Consider the following 20,578-nt stretch of genomic DNA (forward strand, 5'->3'; position numbering starts at 1 on the left):
GGTAAACGGTCTTCAGTGATTTTTTTTTTTTTTTTTTTGCTTGTTTTTCTGTGTGTCTGGGCGATCTAGGTATTTGAATTTTTAAAGCACTAAACGAGATTGTTGAACTACTATCAGTTTGATATCTTCCGCTACTTTCTTTTGTATTTTTCATATAATTACTTTCAGATAGTCTAAAAATAAAGCAAACTAAAAAGGTGATGCACACTGCAGCGGAAAAATATGTTCTGGTTTGCTGGAGCATTCAACTTCACATTTGTACGAATTGTTTACCGTTGACTGTATGACCGGTGTCAGAGTCGGGCTAGATAGTGGTGAAAGTTGGACTCCACAAAATCTACCCTTTGTCACTTTATCCTTTTTGGGTTAAAGTGTGGATGCTCATACTAAAATAAATAATTTTAAGTAAGTAAATAATTCACAGTAAGACTAACTGTGACAGTGAAAAGAAATTTAGGATATTTTCATGTTTCTTTAGTGGGAAGTGTTTCTTTTTCTCCATGATAAAAAGAAAAAAACTCTTTCATTGAATGCCAAAGCTAACAATCCCCACAATTAGGACAGGTTTAAACATCATTCGTTGTATTTTATTGTTACAAAGCAATCAAAATTATTATAAGAAATTTATCACAATAAATGATATATGCCCACCACTTGACACTTGACCAATTTGACTTTTCAAAAATAAGTTTGACTAATGACTATTTAAAAAAAATAAAAACACGCTTGTTTTTGATGGACAGTTCAAAACTGCAATGGAAACACATTTTTTGCATTACGAGTCACATGATCAACAACCAAATTTTGTCACCGGCACAAACCACAAAGAAGACAACTGGAAACCTAAACAGACTTTATTTTTTAAGAAATTTCGCAAGATAGCAATGGCAAAATTGTTTATATTTTTAACAGGATGTAGTAAGGTCAAATTTACAACAAATTATCTGATATCACTAACACATCTGAGTATGTGTTAGTAACATACCCAGATTTAATGAAATGTGCAACTACACAAGACGTAGGCATTTAACTTACATCCTGTTGTTTTGTAGTTTGTGTAATCTGATTGTAAATCAGCATTTAATCTGAAGCATAACACATTTCAAAACTGCCCACCTTTAATGTCATCCCAAATACGTATCAAAGAGAAATTAAGCTGTGTGACCTTTAAGACATTAAAGCAAGCATCTCTTGGTTGTCTGTTCTCCATGTCATACCATATGCTTTTTATCTCTTGGTTTGGGGGAAAAAGAACAAAACACATGAGCCATATGCTTTGCCTGTTCTTGGTCTCGACTAAGAAACTTAAACTAATCCCTTTTTCCTAGAAGTTGCTTCACAACGACAGGAAACGTGTTTTCATGGTGCACATGGCATTAAGAGCAATATGTTAATTGCTCTTGCATATTCCCAGAACCGGACTGAAAGGCAGAGGAGACCAGTTATTTGCTGTGACTGCTCCTAATTAGTGGAACAACTTGAATACAACACATATGATAGTAGTCATAAAATATCTGCACTATCTGCAATACCTCACATGGAGAACAGGCATACATGAACAGAGCCATTGTCAATGTCAACATAAATTGTATTTATAAAATAGTTTTAGAAAAAAGTATTAACTTAATTTAAAAAGATGAATACTGCCCTGTATTCATAAAACACAGAAAAACACATAAGAATAAAACACAAGTTAAAACAGACAGAGCAAGTAAATTAGAAGTCATTTTAAATGTTCCAAACTATGGGTAAGTTGTCCCACAAAGTCGGAGCAGTGACAGCAAATGCCTGTCACTGTACACAACTTTCATTGGCGCGGTTCACAAACAAATGTGAAGCGGATGGGATGAGGATCAGCCAGTTGTTCTCGACAAACCACGACTAGAACATTCTGCAGAGGAGTCTGCTTTTCAGTCTGGTTCTGGGAGGAATTTATGTTTTGACCAAAGTGTTCCAGAAATTGAATGTTTATGAAGAAGATTTTGAAGATAAGCTGGGGGTATTGCTTTAAAAAGCCAATAAAAGAATTTTAAAATCAATACAATAAGAATCGCAGTCAATGCATTGCTCTTGCAATCGGTGTATTGCTTGAATATTGGTGTATTGGCTTCTCATTTCTGTGTTCCATTGAAAAGTCCAGATGCAATTTGAACCATTTGGAGATGCTGTAAAGAAGATTTTTATATTATGAGATGAAACGATTTGAATGTGTAGTGATGAAAGCATTGATAAGTTTCTCAAACTCTTTAAAACAGAAGCTAACTTTGACTTTTGCTAGAAGCTACAGATGAAAAAGCAAGTCTTCACGGTTCCGTGTATTTTCAGGCAGTTCGTGTTTTTGTTTGAAATAAAAAATTAAAAAACATAAATAGACTCGTTTTTTTGTTTGTTTGTTTTTTGTTTATTTACCCAAAATCGGAAATCGGATAACGACTCGGGACCATCTCTGCTTGTGATCTGATTTCCCATTTTGTGCACTAAACGGAAAAAGACAAAATGGATAACGAGAGCTGAATTTTGATTTTTTATTATTTCATTTTTGACAAGTGGTCAGCCCTGCACAATGTATACTCGTCCAAAGTGGCAATTAATACAAGTATAATTAATTTCATCATAATACCTTCACAGAGTTTACATTCTAACTTTGTTTTGAATTCAAATCTAAAGTTGGCTTCTGAATGAACTTTCCAAACAGAAATAGTTAAAGGGCGAGTCCTCCCAATTTTTTACAATTTTTTGAATTGTAGTTTAAAAACTACAATTCAAGACGCCCCAACTGTGACAAGAACATTCTGCCAGTCAAACCATATGTAACCGGGTCTATATTAGTAGTTGTATATTTCTTTAATATCTTTAACGTATTTGTCCGCTTAAACTTGACTGTCCTTGTGTTCCTCTGTGTCTGCTATAAGGGCTTTGGTCCTCCAGCTCCACTAAAAAAAAGAAGAAGAAGAAGTTCTTCTTTTTTTCAGGATCCTCCAGGACTGTTAAGTCTATTAAGTTAGTAATTTTCTCTTCCCTTTTGTTGTTCGTTCCCCTGGGGAGAGGCAAATTTTATAATCAATTGGAATCCTTTCATTTATATTTTTCAAATGTTTGTTTTTCTTTCCATATTAATAATAGGTGTTTGAATATTTTTATTTATTTTATTTTAAGTACAAAACTAAATATTAGTTCTCCGTATTGAATAAGAATAAGTACTCCTAAACTCCTAGTCGGAGTTTCTATGGATCTTAAGTTTGTTCTGAATTCACCAAAAGAAAGACGAAAAGGTCAAGTACAAAACTAAATATTGCTTCCACAGGTATGGAGGAATTTTTCTGCCATAATTCAAGAGCACACATTATCATTCCGAAAGCATTATCATTATCATTGTCTTTTGTTCCCAAAACCATTTAATACTTTTTATTTTGAAAGCAGGACTTAATATCTTTCTTCTCAAAACTTGTAATGATTGTACTCAAAAGTTCTTCTCGGACTCAGTCTCTGCTCTGAATAAATGTTTAGAACAGATAAATGTGTGAATGTACCAAAACTTTCTCCAGGTGAACAGAAACAAAACTGAAGTCATTATTTTTTGACCTAAAGAGGAACAATCTAGAATCAATGCATAGTTTCAGTTATTACAAATAAAAACTAGCGATCAGGCCCGAAACCTGGGAGTAGTGATGGACTTGGACTTGAACCTTTCGAGCCACATAAAGACAGTTACAATGTTGGCCTTCTATCACCTGAAGAACATCTCTAGGATGTTTCATCTCAGCCAGATCTAGAGAAACTCATCCATGCGTTTATCTTTAGTCGCATTGATTATTGTAACAGCGTCTTCACAGGCCTGTCCAACAAATCAATCAAACAGCTGCAGCTGATCCAAAACGCTGCTGCTCTCATTCTCACTAAAACCAGGAAGATAGAGACATAACACCAGTTTTAAAGTCCCTCCACTGGCTCCCTGTAGCTCAAAGAATAGATTTTAAAATACTGTTGTTAGTTTACAAATCACTGAACGGTTTAGCACCACAATACTGCTGTTGTTGTTTCAACCTTCCAGACCTCTCAGGTCTTCTGGTTCTGGTCTGCTTTGCATCCCCAGAACATCACTTGCAAAACTCTGTGTCATGATGCCTTGAACTTTCCGAACCCACATGCAAAGACACCCTCTGGTGATCAGATTTAAGATTTATTTACAAAAGACAAATGACGGATTATGGTCGGGAGTGGAAGCCGGGTTGGGTATGTTGGTGATCTGCAGGCAGATTTGACAGGCGAGAATCCGGTGATGAGAAAACTGCTCCAGAGAACTGATCTTATTTGTAGGAGTTGAATGGTCTGTCTGGCGGAGTAGTTGGACCAGTGTGAGCGGGCGGCGGTGGATTCAAAACTGAACCGTAACCTCGAGACAGGGCGGCGATCAAGCAGCAGGTTAGTAGGCATAACTTGTCAGGGCGAGTGCAGTGGAGTGGGGTTTAGAGGGGGCCAACTGAATCCTCAGATGGAATTTGCCAATCCCGTACTTTCATATAGAGTGTTAAGCCTAGGAATCACAGAGAAAGGTACAGGACAGGTAAGTATGTGAAACAGACAGCATCACTTCTAGGAATATCAGAACCAGATGTACCACAAAGGCGTAAACACTCTGGCGACGAAAAGCCAGAGTGTTTACGCCTTTGTGGTACATGCTCCTATTGATGATCCAAGTGGAAAAGTCGTGTGTGACATCGCCTGCCGAGCTCAAGAACGCCACCTAGAAGGAAACCAGAGGGACTGCCGAAGCCGCAGATCCTGACACTCTGCTTGCTTGGTGGAGTTTTTTCTGTCATAATCCAAGAGCACACAATTTCAATTTGAAAGCTGGATTCATGTCTTTTTTCTCAAAACTCCTCACAGTCAGACTTAGTCTCTTATCAAATTATCTGCTCACAGTTAGAAATCTCTCAGTCAATAAAATAAAAGCATTGTACTGGGTGCATTTGTTTCCTTAAGTGCCAAGGCTACTGTTAATTGTAGCAACTTGCTACAATCTGCTGCAACTCATTTAAAACAATAATAGAGCCAAAAAGGATTTATGGTTTTATAACCCTAACCCTAATATAGGGAGAAACAACGACCTCAGCTTTCTGCTCCATGTCATACTAAACATGCGCCAGCAGTGTGTTACTGATCACCAACAGCCTTCTAATCTTAGGCAGGAGATTGTTCACCCAGCCAACTCCCCACATCCAGTGGTTGCTAATGAGGAGTTCCTCTATGTCATGCTATATAAAAAGTATAAAGCTGTTGATGTAAAGTAATAAGTAAACAGGCAGACAGACAAAGAAATGACAGGTCTGTCAGTATGGAGCACTGGAGGTCAGTGGCATGAAAGATAAAGCAGTGTGTTCAGGGAGTGTGTACCTGTGCCATCAGCTGCAGTAGGTCCATGATCACTTCTCGCAGGCCCAATCTCTGATGCTTCAGGGATGCAAAATGCCCAAGGGATCCCTCATTGCCAGACCCACTCAATAAGTTCTATGCCCGCTTTGACGATCCTAACGGCCACCTCAGCACCACCTGGTGACACGTTCCTCTATTGTGAGAAAGACCCTCTAGGAAATCAACCTGATGGTCCTGACAACATCCCAGAGGGAGTGCACATGTCGGCTAATGTGCACAGGCCCCTTCAATACCTGACTGGCATTTTAAAAAATGCTTAAAGACCGCCACAATTGCCGCTGTCCTCCAGTCTGTCCATAGGGACAGACTTGTCACTTCATGATGACCTTAACATCGGTTGTCATAAAGTGCTTCTAGATGCTAGTCAAGACTCATATCCATGATGTGGGTAGAGACCTGCTTTATTTTGATTCGGTCTGATGTCTCTGGTTGCTCCTCACCTCCTCAGGAAAGGGCTGGAGCAGACTGTGCATTATGACGTGGAACTCCTGTGTCATGATGTTTAGAGGTCCAAGGTACCTCCTTGAGGGGGTGAAGAGTTTCTTTGTCCCTTCTGAAATCCAATATCTTGGTCTTCTCTCTGTATTTACTCATGCAAATACATACAGTGAATTTTGTCAAAAGCAAACTTCGCTATATGACAGCTGGGGTGTTTTGCATAGCAGTTATATGTCAGCAGAGTGAAGAAAAGGCCCACATGCAGCAATCCAGAGTGGAGCGATAGAAGCTCTTCTTTCCATCTCTTGAGGAGGAAGAAGACCCTTAACACTTCACTTCTTGCAACGCTTCATGATGCAGGAGTTCCATATCACCTATCCACCTACCTTGGTCTGTTCCCTTAGGCTGAGGAGCATCCAGAGCCATCAGGCTTAGAAACCTGCAGCCAAACTCGAGTCACATGGGAAGCTGGGCTTTGTGTTGGCAAAACTGCTTTGCCTGTCATCACAAAATTTAACTACATTCCACTGAATTAATGTCTGAAGCTTTTTCTTTCATCAGGAAAAAGCTAATTCAGTGGAATTAACATTTCCTAATGTAGAACTCATTGTTCTGTATAAAACCATACCACTCAGCTTTTCTGTTCCTTGTAATCTCTTTGATTACTCTCATTGCTTTGATGAAAAACTGGGAATCCTGGTCAATTATTACTGGGATAGCCATTATTTCTTAATTGAGGGGGGAGTTATAGGCATAACCATACAAAAATGTGTTCAAAGACTCAGAGTTTTAGTATCATACCATTTTGAAATGATTTGAAATACACAATGGTTCCTTGTGGTGTGAAATTCAAACTCAGGTCCCAGATCAACAAGTCTAAATAATAAATTATGGTGTACTCTATACTGCACACATCTTATATATCATGTGTAAATAAATCAATACATTTTCAAAAAGTAAGCTGTAGCTGAATTAAGTGCTTGATTTAGGACCTAGTGTGCAATGATGTTGCATCCATGGAGAGGAGGCAGTATTGAATAGGGCTTTGCATCTGTGAGGTCATCATACAAACACATGCTCAAGATTGTCATGGAAATCTTGAGCCGTTTCTCCTGGCCAGTTTCTTTTTTTTTTCTACTTACTTGTTTCTTATGGTTTCTTCCTTGATGCGAAGTGAAAAACGTCTGAGGAATTTCAATTTCAAAAGGATGACTGGTTCAAAACCAGAGCCACCTACTCTCAGAAGATGATTCACATATAAAATAAATCTGCAAATGATCTCCATATCTCACATGCGTTTATATTATTCTGTTGGTTGTTTTTTGTTTGTTTCTCTAGGAATGCTGACACAGAAGATGAGCAACAGACTCTGGTCTTCCATGCTCCATAGGGACAGACCTGTCACTTCATGATAACCTTAACATCGGTCATCATAAAGTGCTTCGAAATGTTAGTCAAGACTCACATCCAAGTCTAAGGAAGCTTAGATAAGGATCTATCTAAGGCGTTTCCTTAGATAGACACTCCTTAGCTTCTATCCAAGGAGTTTGCTTAGACTTGCAAAACAGGACCAGAATATCATGCTTTATGTAAGCATCAATGGTACATTTAGGTTTAAATCCTATCTGTCTGACAAATTCCAGTTTCCTCATGTGAACTGTAACTCTTTTTCACACTCCAGGATTACTTGTGGCGTACCACAGCACTCTGTGGTTGGACCACTTCTCTTTGCTATATTTGGTAATTCTCTACATATCTGCAGCTTCATGGTGGGCAACTGTGGCAGTCTGGCAGAGTAGTCGTCTTGCAATCGGAAGGTTCAATTCCAGCTTTCTCCTGCCACATGTCAATGTGCCTCTGGGCAAGGCACTTAACCCCAAATTACCTACCAGTCTGCGTATCGGTGTATGAAGGTGTGTGCGTTTGTGAGTGCGAATGGGTGAATGTGACTCTCGTGTAAAGCGCTTTGAGTGGTCAAAATGACTGGAAAAGCGCTATATAAGTTTTACCATTTACTTTGCTGACCAGACGGGAGGTGTTGAGGTTTCACTACATATTCTGTTGAGAAACCAAACTTCTTTTCATCTCCTCCACTTTCTGGCCTCTTTGAGTCATGTCCTCAGATCTTGTCCAGGACATCATGAATATTGATGTTTCGTTTCATAATGTCGTCTAATGTTATACCCCTTAGTTATAGACACATTGGCTCCACAAACGAGACAAACAGTTTTGTCTTTTATATATGTAAACAGATATTCAGCCTCCCACCCGTCAGGAAATTTTCTATTTTCTGCCTTTGTCATTTTTGGGAATGTGTACCACTGTCACTGTTGTAGTATGAGGAACTGGTTGGTATGACAACTATCAAAGAAACCTACTTTAGCTTTGGTGGCAAAACAGCTGCAGAGCATTATAGGATTTGTAGTACCAGGCTGTGAACTGGTACCGGTCAGTGGACCAATTGGTACCAGCCGCATAAGAAATAATTAAAGATTTCTGTTTTATATATTATCTCAGTCTGGAGGATTTTTTATTTTGAAAATCCTTTAATTGGATTCTCTCGATTACGTCTTGTGTGCCAACATCGGGCAAAATGAGTAAAATCAGCAGCCTCATATTTAAAGCATGTGTATGCACAAAAAATTTGCTGTGCCATATTTTATGCACAAATCGGCATGTTTAATAATTAACTTTGTGTCTAAAGTTACGTAAATACTTTTCCCCTGGCGTGAGACAGAACACTTTTTCTGTGACAAACTACAGTGTCAAAACTCACCTGAATATACTGAAATCTGACTAGATGCAGTGATGCCAAGAATCATTAAACCCGATGTTTTTTCACAATTTTAATATTTCACTGTTTAAATGTAAACAATGAAACTGAACCGCATTTATCCTCAGACAAAACTAACACGCACACAAAATAAAGAAAATAAAAATAAAAGGGTGTCCCCTGTTGCCAGTCTGTCAGGTGTATGCCACCTCTCAGCTTAAACGTTAGATAGGTACCAGCACCCCTCCTGATCCCGTCCTGCCAAAAAGAAGGACGTTGCCATGGTTATTGCTTCACGTGGTGAGAGATTTCCAGGTATGATTCCTACATTTATAACTCATGACATGCAAGTCTGACACTACATTGAAGCAGGTAGAGGAACAAAGATGTTTTTTTTTCAGTCCTCGTTGACAGATGTCTTCCTCTGGGATAGCACCAGCTGCTTCACCTGGGGTGTTAGGGTCAGCAGCTGGGCGTGGACCTTCCTGGCTTCCTCCTCTTTCTCCTCATCACCATCTTCCTCCTTCTGCTTCCTTCTCTGGTTCTGACACACCAGCTGCTTCACCACCAGGCTCTGGTAGGTAGTCAACAGCTGCTCCTGCTCCTGGAAAACAAACACACACATCAGCTGCTGGGTATTTGTGGATCTGTAGTGACCCATGCCGGACGTACCAGTGGGATGCGGCCCGTCAGTATGCCGATAATCTGTGGGACGCAGCGGCCCGGCGCATGCAGCATGCAGTGGGTGGAGGACTGGAACAACAGCACACTGGTCAGGTGCAGCACAAGTGCTGGATCCTCAACCTCCTTCAGCTGCTCTGTCAGGGCCTGGCGGTGCAGGAACTGCGCCTGTCTGCATGCAGCACATTAATACACCTCTGATTTGTGAAAACATCCAGATACAGTTCAGATCCCAGTGCTCCTATTACCTTTCCTTCTTCTTGTCTCCTTTCTTGAGCATGAAGCTGCAGGCCTCTGCAGAGGCTTCCAAGTTTCTCAGGAAGTCTTCCATTGACTGGAAGAGATTTCAGATTAAATACAGAATCAGAATCAGAATTTCAGAATCAGTACTACAATCTAAAAGAAACGTTAAGCTGCAAAGATAACAAGAGGCATATCTCCAGCAGCTATTGGGGTGGAGACAGGCCTCCAGCCCAATGGCTGGGGTTCACTCTGGTGTGTGGCAGAAGGGAAACACCTAAAACATACAGGGCAGGGGGACATAGGGCCAGAATTGAGAAACACTGCCCTAGTGGTAATAATGACCTTTTCAGGATGTTGTTACTGCATGCTGCAGGGGTGGGCAACTCCAGGCTTTGAGGACCGGTCTCCTGCAACGTTTAAATGTGTCTCTACTTCAACACACCTCAGTCAAACAATGAGGTCATTCACTTAGGAGGTGATTCAGCTATTGGATTCAAGTGTGTTGGACCAGGGAGACATCTAAGAGGACACTGGAGGCAGGGATTGTCCACCCCTGTAAAGGCCTTCTAATGAGCTATCATTTGCTCCAAGTGTGTTAAACCAGGGAGAGAACTAAATCAACTTTGGGCACCACAGACCTACGGTTTCCTCAGGAGTCCCACCTTCCAGTTCACAGCTCACCTTGCCATTGAGGCAGTTGTGCAGCTTCATGAGAGGACCTCTGGTCTCTTCTGACAGTTTGCCCAGAATCTTAACTCTGACCTGAAGCAACACAGGACAGTCAGAATCATCGGAACCGTGGCTGGTTTCAGTGGGAGTCTCAGAAGCCAACCTCGGCGGTGATGGTGCTGGGGTTGTCGACTGACATCATCAGGTCAGCAGCCAGGAAGTTCACCAGAATGTTGGTTACATCAGTGCACAAAGTCTTCAGGATGTGCTTGGTGATCTGGATCTGAGTTTCATCTGTACCAAGGAGATTCAGAACTGGAACCTGATGCTGACTCCACAAAACTTCTATTTTCTAGATTTTTGAAATACTTATTCTAAACAGAATTATTATCACAAGAGGAATAAACTAAAAGGAATAAACTAATTAAAGGCTGGTTCACCTGTTTTTTTTTTTTTTTAGAATCTGAACCAACCAACAAATTATCAGAATTTAAGGCACACTTTCGGAAAGTTAATATTTTCCATTTGTTATTTTAAATATTTAAAAGATTATTTCAATGCTAAGTTTGTTGTCTGAATTACTTTTAATCATGGACAGTTAAAAACCACAGGACAAGTTTAAAACCATAATTTAAGGTAGGCCATTGGTCAAGAAGCCGAAAAAATATTTTGGCTATTTTTAAAGGTGTATTTTTCGCAAAAGAAATTGAAGCACCAGAATACTGATGGCTAAAAACATTTAAGTGAATTTATGAGATACCAAATCTAATGGACATAAAGAACATACATTTTTTAGAAATTTTCTTTTTAATCCTTTAGAAAAGGAAACTCAAACATTTTTCCATTCATATTTAATATTTTCAGTTGTTACTTAGTCCTAATAATGAAATATATATACACTCCATTTCATATTTCATACTTGATAAACTATGTGATCTGCTGCATGCATGCAGGACTGATTCAGCTGTATGTTAAACGAATAATTCAGCGGGGCAGACCTGAGAATAGTTTGGTGCCCCTCTCAAACAGCCGTATGTTGTTGTTGAGGTTGCTGATCTCTTCCTGCAGATCCTTCATGCTCTTCTTCTTGCAGGCCGCTGATGGAGAATTGTTGGAGGACATAAAGACGGTTCTCAGGACGTCCTGGTAAGCTTTGGTTAGAGGCCTGCAGCGAAGGAGACAAGACACTGACTACTGTGTGAGGGGAAAGTGAGTTGAGCTAGATGTGGTAAGTTACCTGACCAGCAACTCGGCCAGCTCAGACAGGATGTCTTCAGGACAGTCGTTTAGTCTGTCCTCCAGAATAGCAGCAATCTCTTCCTGGGTCATGAAGGGAGCCTCGGCTGGCCTGTTGCGACCTTGGTAGAGTAGAACACACTGATGAGCCTCAGTGCAAAACTCCCACTAAATCTGCCACTCAGAAAGGAAAACAGCCTGACAACCCAGGGTGTTGGGTGCCAAGCAGACAGTAAAGCTCAATGAACAGGCTGTGTTTCCATTAAACATGGAAAAGCTAAATTAAAATTACCAATATAAATTTGTAAAATGGAAACACTGATTTTGGAAAAAAATACAATAAAATGAAACAAAAATCACCTTTTTTTTAAAATAAAAAGTCATACTATGGTGAGGTGGATCTTTGGCTGTATCGTAATAGATGTATTTCACAAAACTGTAAGTACATAGCATCGTACATTAAAACAAGAGAATGCAGGAATGTGACGGGTAGGGGTGAGAGCATTGTATCTAGCAAGACTATGATGACAGAGATGGAAAAATTTTTGAAAAGAAAATATGTTAACTCCTATCTGGTCCCTGGATAAAATTCGGACCCAGATGAATGCCCTAGTAGGAGTGCCCTAGTAGGAGTGGATATCAACAGAAGGCAAATACCGTGAGCTTGAGACAGTACAGTGAGAGTTACATTTCATTTGGATTTACTTTTACTGGGGATGCAACAACACCAACTCCATTGTGCTTGGTATGTGGTGAAAAGCTATCCAACAGTTCTATGGTACTTAAACGCCATCTCCAAATGAAACACCCTTTGCTTCAAAACAAGAATGCCAACTATTTTGTTATCCTGCGTAAACACATGGAGAAACAGCCAACTTTAATGAGAAAAACCACAAAGGTAAATGTAGGAGCCCTTAAAGCCACCTACCACGTAGCTGAACCTGTAGCTAAATCAAAAAGGTCCCACACTGTGGCAGAGACATTAACATTACCCGCATGTATAGCAATTGTAAATGAGAAGCTCGGGCCTGAAGCGGTTAAAGAAATAGCAAAAGTCCCTCTCTCAGATAACACAATTTCCAGACGTATTGATGACATGTCTGCAGATATCAAAAATGTGGTTTTGGAAAAGATCCGTATCAGTGAGAAATTTGCGTTGCAACTTGCTGAGTGTACTGATATTAGTGGACATGCTCAACTCTTGGCCTTGTGTCACTGTTCAGACATATTTTTGAAATAGACATTTAAGTGCAATTTGAAATAAGAAATCTAAAATACAATAAAAAATACATATTTGTGTTTATTTGATTCCTATTCAAGCCACTTTGATAATAATTATATATTTAATATATGCAGCAATGAAGTATAATATTTTTACATTTTTGGTTGGTGGTGTGCCTGGTGATTCTTTCGATGAAAACAATGTACCTTGGCTCAAAAAAGGTTAAAAAACACTTGACTTATCATGAACAAGCTTATTCATGGGTTATTTCACTTTGATTCCTTATTTAATGGAAACACCATTATTGAGAAATTGTATTTTTTCAGGAGAAAATGTGCTGTAGGTGCATTTGTAGAGGAAATACAGCTACTGTTACATTCTAGTAAAGAGAATGGTGCCAGCATACTCTGCTGTGATGCTCCTGTCTCCTCATCGCTGTCCTCGTCCCTCCTGCCCTTCTTCTTGGTCTTACGGATGCGGATCTCCCTGGCGTTGCCCCCCCCACCAGCCTTGGCACTGCCGCCACCCTCTGGAAGACAACAAGTTAGAGCCCAACACTTGCATAGATCCTATACTACTGAAGCAGACGGACCTGCAGCCTTCTTCCTGCGCTCGGCACCCCTTCTCTCTTTCTTGGACGGAGCAGCGCTCTCGAACAGAGCGGACGCCTCCTTCAGGTCCTCTTCCGTTATCAGGAACACTGGGTTGTTCTTTACTTCCTGAGCAGCACAGAAGCAGAAATCAGAAATCATGCTAGCTCAGCACAGGAATTCTCCACAGAGGAAGGCACCAGGGACAGAAAACTCTACCTTCTGAGCCTTCTGTTGCATGGTGTCTTCAAATAGTGCCTGGCAGATGCCGATGAACTTCTCACTGACCACCACAGTGCCCCCGAGAACTCTGGCCTGGGACTGCACATTGGCATTCCTCAGGGCCTGGTTGATGAGCATCCCCATGTCCTCCATGGAAAGACAGCTAGGCAGAACCGACTGGAACATGACCAGAAAGCCCAATGAGAACCAGAAAAAGGTCAAACATTCACGGAGCAGGAATTTCTAGCTCTTCCCTTTGAGATTTACATAATATTTATAGGGACAATTGCAGTGATTTAATTAAACAATGCATGTTCACGATGTATACAGATCAGGGGTGGCAAAACATTGGCAGAAAACCCAAACTTAAAAGTTGCATTCAGATTAAGGATGTATTTCAAACCGAGATGGTTGTAAAGTTAAAAGGGTAGAATTATGTGTTTTATATATGAAATTGGGCCTCTTTCTCTTTAAAAACTCCAGCTCTTTCTGAAACTCTGCCTTCAGGAAGTTCCCACAAGATGGCTCCTCTTTAACAGCGTTTACTGGACAGTATCTCTGTCTGCACATGTGGAGTTCCACCAGTTGTTTACAAATTGCTGCTGGCTAGTCTGGCAGAGCTGAGTGGGGGAGTCGCAACAGAGAGCTGCTCAATTAAGAGGAAGCACAGCAACTTGGAAACTGTAGCTCTGCGGAGGAGCTGCATCTGAAAGATGGGGCTATGCCCATCCCGGCATTTATCCACAGCTAAATGGTTGCAGTAAAGAATTTTCTTATATGCATGACAGAATTAAAGCACAATCCCATTGAATAGCATTATAAAATAACATAAAGCTCAAAAAGTGGATTTTACATAATACTGCCACTTTAAACATAAAAAGACAGAGCTCTCCATGTATTCATTAAGAAAAATGTACAGTGCCTCTGGTGAATGAAGTGGGAAGATTCAAAGAGGGTTGCCAGAAGAAAAACATTTCTGGGAGTTTTGTGAACTTTATGTGGTTGAGGATAAATTTAATTTTATATTTTACCATTCTATTAGAATTTGAGAAATAATATGTTGATCAAAATGCAAAATAAAAACTGTTCTGTTTTAGTTCAGTCTATGTGTGTCTATGTGTGCTGAGCACCATAATGATGCATAATCTACATAATAAATAATTAGAATGTAGCTGAGGAACACACTATCCCTCCTTTACAGTCATATCCACACATTTAATTGGAGCTGGGTGGGGGGGCCAAGAGATTGTCATGGTGATCTGAGCTGACCACCTGGAGGTCGGTCCATGTGGCAGAGTTAACAGCTTCCTCCACAGAGGCCTCCACCTGATCCACCAGAGCCTGACCCACGCAGGTGGCGCGCAGGAATAGCAGCTTGCTGGATCTGAAGCGCTTCTTGATGTAGCTGGATGGGTCAGGGATGCCAAGACGGAGCAGTGCATCAAACTCTGCAGAAAGAAAAGGAGAAGATGCTTCGAGCTGAAGAGAGCAGCAGTAGAACAGTTCTAGAAGGAAGCTAAAAGATGCTGAAAAAGTTTTTTTTTATATAAAAAAACTATATATATATATATACATATATATATATATATATATATATATATATATATATATATATATATATATATATATATATATATATATGTATATATATATATGTATATATATATATATTTTTTTTTTTTTTTTTTTTTAAGACTGATGCATGGAAGGTTAAAAATAGAAGAGAGTGGTAATCTTGGGGAAATAATTAATTGTTTCCCCAATTAATTATTTAATTGGGGAAACAATTAAACCACAGAATGCTGCAGAAAGTTTAAGATGACCAATTTAAAAATATTTCAAAGTTCTACAGAACCTAGTCCACAAGAACTGCCACCCTGCAACTTTTAGATTAATTGATTTACATCAATTAATGGCAAAATCCCAAAATGTGTGAGCCAAAAGGCTGACTTCCCAAACTACCAGTAAGTCAGCCTTTTGATTCACGCATTTTGAGAATGCGATGCAGGGTGGAGAATTGGACTTGAGCACCTCTGATCTAGTGAATTTCTCCAGTAACAAAAGCAAAGACCTAGGTATCCATTCTGTTGGAGGAAGGAGTCCACCCAGGCATTCTGAGTTCTGGCATAGATGTCAGGGATGTACACAGCCTTGTCCTGTCGTCCTCCCACTACGCTTCCCTTCAGACGTCCGCTGTTCACTAGCTCCTCCAAAACGGCTGGGACAAAAATGCACAAATCAAGACCCACAAAAAACAAAACACCCACTTTATGGGGGAGTATTATGTATTTTCCTGGCACATACTGACATTTTGTAGCTCGATCAAGTATTGAAGTGACCTTCATTTGTTATAGAAATGCTTTAATTTGTTTTAAGCACAACCAAAGAAATTTGACTTGGTAATTAAACATCTTGTAATTGGACCACATGCTCTTCCTGGAACTCCACCTTCAGGAAGTCATCAGAACATCACTAATAAACCTTCAACAATGTTTTCCCAGCATTGCAGTTTGCAGATGTGCAATTTCACCAGGTGTTTGGTTTTTGCTGCTCACTATTCTGGAGGAACTAAGTGGGGAAGTCCCAGAGCAGGGCTGCTCTCTATGGTAGAAGCTCAGAAACTCAGAAGCTCCGAGCAGGAGGGGCCAGGCCCACACAAGGTTTTGCACAGCAGAATGGTTGCCACAGGAGATGAAATGATTTCTCAAACATGCTTGAGCGAATCAAAGCAACACTTCAATACAAGAAGATGTAAAGCTCAAAAAAGTAAATTATCGTATTTTCCGGACTATAAGATGCAGTTTTTCTCATAGTTTGTTTTAATAAATTTCCCTCGACTTACAGTCCAGTGTGGCTTATATATGTATTTTTCTTCTTTATTATGCATTTTATGGCTTGTGCGACTTATATTCCGGAGCGACTTATACTCTGGAGAATACGGTATACATAATACTGCCCCTTTAAATGATATGAAATGATCAATGTAAAGTCTTCTTACTGTACAGGAGATGTTCCTGAAATCCAAATGCTGCAATCATGCTGCTGATGGGTATTGGTCTGCAGAGCACAACATCACCAGACTGATATCCAAACAAGTTCCAATAATTCCAAACGTGTGTGATGTGCACACACCATTTCTGTGTTCTATACAGGGAATATTTTATGGGAGGATTCAGTTGTACCTTGTGATTCCGCTGAACAGGCCTCTGATTCTGGCTTTATGACGTGCAACAAAAGCTCTGGTGAAGATCACTCCTCTGTTGTACTGGTCCATCTCTCCCTTGATGAGTTTTCCCAGGCGTTTCAAAACTTCCTGAAGTGAGAAAAAACAATCCTGATTGGGATTTTTATCCTCAAATGCTTAACTCAGCAATAACTCCCCTGTGACTGACTGTCTGAGCCTAGAGCAAGGCGGGGACAAAAATGCACATCATGAGGTGACTCACCTCAGTTAGGAAGTCTCCTGGGAGGTCATAGCTTTTACACAGCTCTGCCATGCTGATCAAACCGGCCTCCTGCAGTTTGTCGTTCACCTCCTCAGCCAGATGGTTCAGGTAGGCGCTGCACAGCACAGGATACAGAAAACAGCTCAATTATCCTTATTCAGTTAGGAGGTCAGCCAGTTGTCCCACCGGGGGAGTATGAACAGAATTAGATGAGACTTTTCATACATTTTTATCGGAAATGAAAGGAAACAACATGCGACTTGTTTAACATTCAGAATTTTACCTTCAACATACTGTATGCTCAAATCTAGAGATATAAAATTAATTTATGCATCTTAAAAAGTAATTTAAAATGTCAAATAAGGGGAATGCTGTGGTGGCACCAGGGTAAAGCGCAACCCATATATAAAGGCCTCAGTCCTTGAGGTAGCTGTCATAGGCTCGAGTCTGAGCCTTAAGACCCATGTCTTCTCCCTCTCTTATTACCTACCTTCCTGTCAAACAATTTTCAAATCAAGGCAATTAAGACCCAATAAAGCCTTTAAAAAAAGGCATACAGTTAAGGATGGGACTTTACCATATTAATTTTGGTTAATTGATTACATAAATTAATGATCTCCTAACAGAAAGCTGATTGGATGGGAGTCATCCTCTGCTTGTACTCACTCATCAATGAGCTGTCCCAGAACCAGCTGGACGTTTTTATCTGACTTGGCAATATCACTGGCTCTGTTTTCAACATGGACCCAGTCCACGTTGATGATCTAAAGGAAAGTATAATTTAAAGGACATCTCAACAACAACTTCAGCAGATGGAGATGGAAGGTCACTGAATGGGAACAAACCTGCTGCAGATCCACAATGTTGATTCTTCCTGCAGGAAACACTGAAATATAACCATCTGCAATTCCAACAGGCTGTCTGATATATTTTTATGTTGTACCGACCTCCATGGACATACAGCTCGTCCCGGATTTCCTTGCTGATCTGAGCTGGAGTGATGTACTCCTTCCCATCCAGAGTGTGCACCACATCCAACTTCCTGTCCTGAACCAGCTTTGTGATGATTTCTATGCAGTTCCTCTCTGACAACCTGGAAATGGTTTAGAGACACAGGAGACTTTTGAAACAAATACCACCAAGGTTTTCTTCACATTTACACACTTGAATAAACTAGTCCTCTTATAAATTAACTGGTGTCTGAATTAACTGGTGGCAGCAGCTGGCAAAGACAGATGTTTTTTAGGATCCCTTTACCGAACCAGGAAGTAAAAAAGGCAATAACCTTAAAAAACAAATTTTTTTTGCAAAAGTACTGTCCGATTCCATAAGACACCCATTAAGATCTCGGAAATAACTAATTAGAAAGACTTTTATTGGTCTAACAATTCATCTGCAAAATCACCAAAACATGTAAATTAGGCAGAACTTCTCCTGATTTATGTGTTGCTTCAAAGGCTGAAACTCTTCAAATGAAGATCAAAATAGATCTCAAGATGCCATAAACAGATCTCAAAGCAAAAATTAATCCTTGAAAGCCGACATAAATGTTGAAGAGCCATGGGATTAAAAATACATTTTTAAAAAGATGGACTGGCTATGTTGTTTTTCACATCTCCCTCATATTGTATGATATTTCAGTTCCACAGAAACAATAGAAACAATTTTTTAAACACTGTTTCTGTAAGATGTTATAGTTTATCTCCTAGTTAATTTACAGAAGACATGGCTGCCCCAGATCAATTTCTCCTTTATTGTTGATATTTTTTCTCATAATTAAAACGCGAGGTGTCAGTTAGATCAGAATCAATAACAAGTAGGATGATTACACATCTGTCGATCGATATAGTGTAGTGGAAAAAACCGCTCTCGGAGCTCAGCAACTGCCGGTATGAGTCCAGTTAGCGCTTTCGTCTAATTCATATTTTGGAGCATTTTATTGTCTAAAAATTGAATATTGTCGTGCTTTTGGTTTCCGGTGTGACGGAGGCGTGTGGGTAGTTGAAGATACACGACAAAAACAAAGGGTCTCTTGCATGAACTTTACTTCTTCCAGCATAGATGAGTTATAACAACTGAGTTGTTCTCACGGAAGAACTGTGTGGCTTCTTGGCCTCTAGCTCTGGCAGACAGCAATTAGCTACCTCCAGGCAGTGAGCTTTGAGTGCTATAACCAACAACAGAAACATAAGGATCAGCTGTTAGATACTGGTTGTTAAGGTAACCACCGGCTGTCAAAAGCAGAATAAACAGAATTTAAAACTATGAATTTCGCAATTCTAGTCTTTTCTCCCGAGCTGTGTTGCATTTACTGATCTGGCTCATAATCTGCTGGTGGTATCTGACAGTAAAATGTAGGAACTTTTATTATTGTAATTTTTACTTGTCCAATTGGACATCACCACTAACTATAACATTGGCTGTTAACTTTATATCATTTAGATTAGATTTTATTGCAGTATATAACTTATCGACATTACTTGATATTCATCGATATTTGGACACGTAAACACCACAAGCAACACCATCAGGTACGTGATTTAAATTTTATTAAATGTAATGACACTAACCTCAATGTTTAGCGACACTTCCTGTGGATAGTCTCGCTAAAAGACCAGAAACAGTGCGGTTACATTGCAGGATCTGAGCCCAAAACACACACTAAGCTAGAAGTGTTAACCCACATTACAGGAACTTAAGACTCAATTCCAATGTTTCTCTGATCAGTGCTGGTTATTAAAAGCAGAAACCTTCCAGTCAGGTTTACATTGCAGCTGTTCGTGAGATTAAATTAATTTATTCTGGTGAACCTGAATGTGAATGGGATTGTCGTGTTACTCATTGGCCTAGTTATGCTCGGTGTTTTCGAAGCACACTGAACGCTGCTTTATTGAAACTTATTTTGAAACATATTTTTCATATGCAACATTAAACATATTTGCTTCAAATGGGATTTATAGTAAACTTTTGCAAACAGTTTTGTCACACAAGTAGCATTTTTCAACAGACATCAACAAAGCCACCTACAATTCAGAAACATCTGCGGTGCGCATACGTTTCAACCAGTTCATTTAGCCAGCAGTTAATCTATAACAGTCCCCACAGTGAGCTGCCTTAACCAGCTGCGTTAGCTCATGTTAGCATTCGAGCTAACGGTCTCACCTCTGTACTGTTTCCGCAAACTGAGCCCGCTGAAAGTCCGCGGCCAGCCGGCGAATCTCCTCCCAGTCAGCCATTTTTCCCCCAACAAAGCACGAGGACAATCCTTTGTCAGCGCTTCACCTCACCTGTCCACAGTAGTTTGGCAATTGAAGAATAGGTCTGCCACAAAGCAACACGTCAACATACGGTGACGTAGGACGGCAAGCCTGGAGGTAAAAAGTAAAACACACAAAAATTGGGCCAAATCCAGCAATCTGAGATTTTTTTTTTCTGGGTCACTGATTTTTATTTATTTATTTATGTGCGTAACCTTTTCTGATATGTTTTTTTTTCTCAAGAAAAAAAAAATCTGACAATTTTTATTTTATTTTATTTTATTATATTGCAAAAAAGAGCACACAAGAACAACATAGAACACTAATAATTACAAACAAATTTAGTATTTGAGCTAATTTTTATATTA

The 20,578-nt window shown here is 39.8% G+C and overlaps 1 protein-coding gene across 4 annotated transcripts; it reads right to left on the bottom strand.

Moving 5' to 3' along the window:
- Nucleotides 1-8,702: 8,702 nt before the first annotated feature.
- On the bottom strand, nt 8,703-20,308 carry ufl1 (UFM1-specific ligase 1). Of its 4 annotated transcripts, none has more exons than XM_055044396.1 (20): nt 20,116-20,308; nt 17,901-18,046; nt 17,799-17,827; nt 17,620-17,717; nt 16,954-17,068; nt 16,690-16,820; nt 16,506-16,564; nt 15,579-15,725; nt 14,780-14,955; nt 13,505-13,684; nt 13,288-13,414; nt 13,102-13,224; nt 11,475-11,595; nt 11,236-11,402; nt 10,401-10,531; nt 10,250-10,330; nt 9,574-9,659; nt 9,317-9,497; nt 9,093-9,248; nt 8,703-8,902 (listed from the first exon to the last, which is right to left on the bottom strand). In XM_055044396.1, the coding sequence occupies exons 1-20, from the start codon at nt 20,187-20,189 to the stop codon at nt 8,726-8,728; spliced, it is 2,505 nt and encodes an 834-aa protein (XP_054900371.1). In that variant the 5' UTR covers nt 20,190-20,308; the 3' UTR covers nt 8,703-8,725. The 4 variants fall into 4 exon arrangements, with proteins under 4 accessions (XP_054900371.1, XP_054900370.1, XP_054900373.1 ...); XM_055044395.1 differs by having other exon boundaries at nt 14,777-14,955; XM_055044398.1 differs by having other exon boundaries at nt 8,703-9,248.
- Between the last annotated feature and the right edge of the window lie 270 nt (nt 20,309-20,578).

This window comes from Poeciliopsis prolifica, unplaced genomic scaffold, assembly GCF_027474105.1.
Source record: "Poeciliopsis prolifica strain line A6 unplaced genomic scaffold, Auburn_PproV2 SCAFFOLD020, whole genome shotgun sequence".
In the NCBI taxonomy this organism is placed as follows: Eukaryota; Metazoa; Chordata; class Actinopteri; order Cyprinodontiformes; family Poeciliidae; genus Poeciliopsis; species Poeciliopsis prolifica.